Source organism: Octopus sinensis, linkage group LG3 (assembly GCF_006345805.1).
Source record: "Octopus sinensis linkage group LG3, ASM634580v1, whole genome shotgun sequence".
Classification (NCBI taxonomy): Eukaryota; Metazoa; Mollusca; class Cephalopoda; order Octopoda; family Octopodidae; genus Octopus; species Octopus sinensis.
Window position 1 is genome coordinate 157645157 of NC_042999.1, and position 2673 is coordinate 157647829.

At 31.4% G+C, this 2673-nt stretch overlaps 1 protein-coding gene across 3 annotated transcripts in view; it reads right to left on the bottom strand.

The window, feature by feature from the left end:
* Positions 1–1331: 1331 nt before the first annotated feature.
* The window catches only part of LOC115209944 (tetraspanin-18-like), a 142342-nt gene continuing 141000 nt past the window's right edge, over positions 1332–2673 (bottom strand). For all 3 annotated transcript variants that reach the window (XM_029778581.2, XM_029778582.2, XM_029778583.2), the window contains exon 8: positions 1332–1596. In XM_029778581.2, coding sequence (XP_029634441.1) covers positions 1525–1596 — 72 coding nt within the window. In that variant the 3' untranslated portion in view covers positions 1332–1524. The remainder of the gene's footprint in view (positions 1597–2673) is intronic.

Below are 2673 nucleotides of genomic sequence, written 5' to 3' on the forward strand. Positions count from 1 at the left end.
AATCTCTGCGAACTACAAAAGATAACCTTGATGGGTACAGCCCATATACTACGGAGAGCACTCTTCATCTAAAATGGGATATATGTGGTGATAATTTCAGCATGAATAGCAAAACAAAAGTGCCCTTGCTACTCTTGGCCTCCACAGGATGCCCGGTACTATGGCAACTGAAATAAACTTATAATGAAAGGAAACAACAACAACAACAATAACAACAACAATAACAATAACAATAATAATATTAATAATAATAATAATAATAATAATAATAATAATAATAAAAAAAAAATAATAATAATAATAATAATAATAATAATAATAATAATAATAAAAATAATAAAAATAATAATAATAATAATAATAATAATAATAATAATTATATAAAAAAAAATAATTTTTTCTACTATAGGCACAAGGCCCGAAATTAGGGGGGAGAGGATGATTCGATTACATCGACCCCGGTGTTTGACTTCTACTTAATTTATCGACCCCGAAAAGATGAAAGGCAAAGTCGACCTCGGCAGAATTTGAACTCAGAGCGTTGCGACGGGCGAAATACTGCTAAGCATTTCGTCCAGCGTGCCAGTCCGCTGCCTTAATAATAATAATAATAATAATAATAATAATAATAATAATAATAATAATAATAATAATAGTAGTAGTAGTGGTAGTAGTAGTAGTAGTAGTAGTAATAGTAATAATAATAATAATAATAGTAATAATAATAATAATAATAATAATAATAATAATAATAATAATAATAATAATAATAGTAGTAATAATAATAAATAATAATAATAAATAATAATAATAATAAATAATAATAATAATAATAATAATAATAATAATAATAATAATAATAATAATAATAATAATAATAATGTGGTTCTTTCAACATCCTTAAGCAACCCTTATTCAGGGACCGTTTGAGCGGGATGGGCTACTCAACCTGAAGAAAATTCTAACTGGGCCCCACCTGCAAGGTCATGTGCTGTTTATCTTGATATGAGATCACCATGTCGCGCACATATGGTTGTGATGCATGTGCCTGGTGTACCTTTATCAGACGGGTAGTCATGATGGGTATATTGGGCTTCGTATATTTTACCCCAGTGTCACTTTGATGGCATGAACTGCTCTCTCACTCAATAATAATAATAATAATAATAATAATAATAATAATAATAATAATAATAATAGTAATAATAATAAATAATAATAATAAATAATAATAATAATAAATAATAATAATAATAATAATAATAATAATAATAATAATAATAATAATAATAATAATAATGATAATAATAATAATAAACTTGCTGATGTGATTAATTTGTTTCATTTTATATTTAATGCTTTTATTGAGGAAAAAAAAACTTCTATGTCAAATGTATATATGTAGTGACATAATATAAAAAATGTTTTAGCGTATGCTGAGGCAATCATGATGGAATGCAGTGGATATGTTGTTTAACTCCGTTGTTGAAGAATGGTGTGGAAGCGTTCAGAATAAGCAGTTTTCTAATGGTCCAGTTCATATTCTTTTGAGACTATGATTCCTAAGAACGTTAATGAAAAGTAGAGGGACAGGCACTGCAAAAGTAAAAACAACAAACAGAAATGTTAGCTGAAAATATGCTTACATTAGGAAAATATGCACACATACACATACGCACACACATAATTACACTGCTGACATATGAATACACATACACATACACACACACACAGAATATGCATATATATATATATATTTGTATAGACAGGCATTAAGACATACATTTATATACATATATACATTATGCATCTACGTGTATATATGTATATATATAAAGTTAATTCAAACAAGAAACAAAAAACAACAACGTAAGGATGTGGAACAAATAAAGTATTATTGGACGCTCAGGAAAGAAGGGAAGAAGGAGGGTTTGACGTTTCTAGCGGAGCTCTTCGTCGGAAACATAGGAGAAAGAAAGATCCCGAGACAGAGGAAAAAAATAGCAGGTAGTCTACACGAGGTCACATACTAAAAAGACGGAAGTGGTTAAAAGGAAGGAAAAGTGTTTTTTAAAAACAAAAGAGCTGAATCAGAGAATGAATGGTAAAAAAGGTGTGCGAGATGACAAGGGTGTGTGTGTGAGTGTGTGCGTGTGTGTGTGTATGTGTGTGTATGGTGGACGATGGCTAGTAGCAAGCAGTTTGGAATGATGGACGATGGCTGGTAATGTATATATATATATATATATATATATATGTATATATACCGAAAGTACGAAGTTAACTGAAAGAAAATCATTAAAAAATGGGTTAGCAAACACAAATGGAAAGCTCCCCTTTGAAGTGGTAGAAGCAGTTTCACGATTATGGTGATAACATTCCTGGAGAAATAGTCATTTATCAGGCTAAGACGTTTCATCACCAACTTAATATTCAAGAGAGTGGAGGCGCAATGGCCCAGTGGTTAGGGCAGTGGACTCGCGGTCATAGGATCGCGGTTTCGATTCCCAGACCGGGCGTTGTGAGTGTTTATTGAGCGAATACACCTAAAGCTCCACGAGGCTCCGGCAGGGGATGGTGGTGATCCCTGCTGTACTCTTTCACCACAACTTTCTCTCACTCTTACTTCCTGTTTCTGTTGTACCTGTATTTCAAAGGGCCGGCCTTGTCACT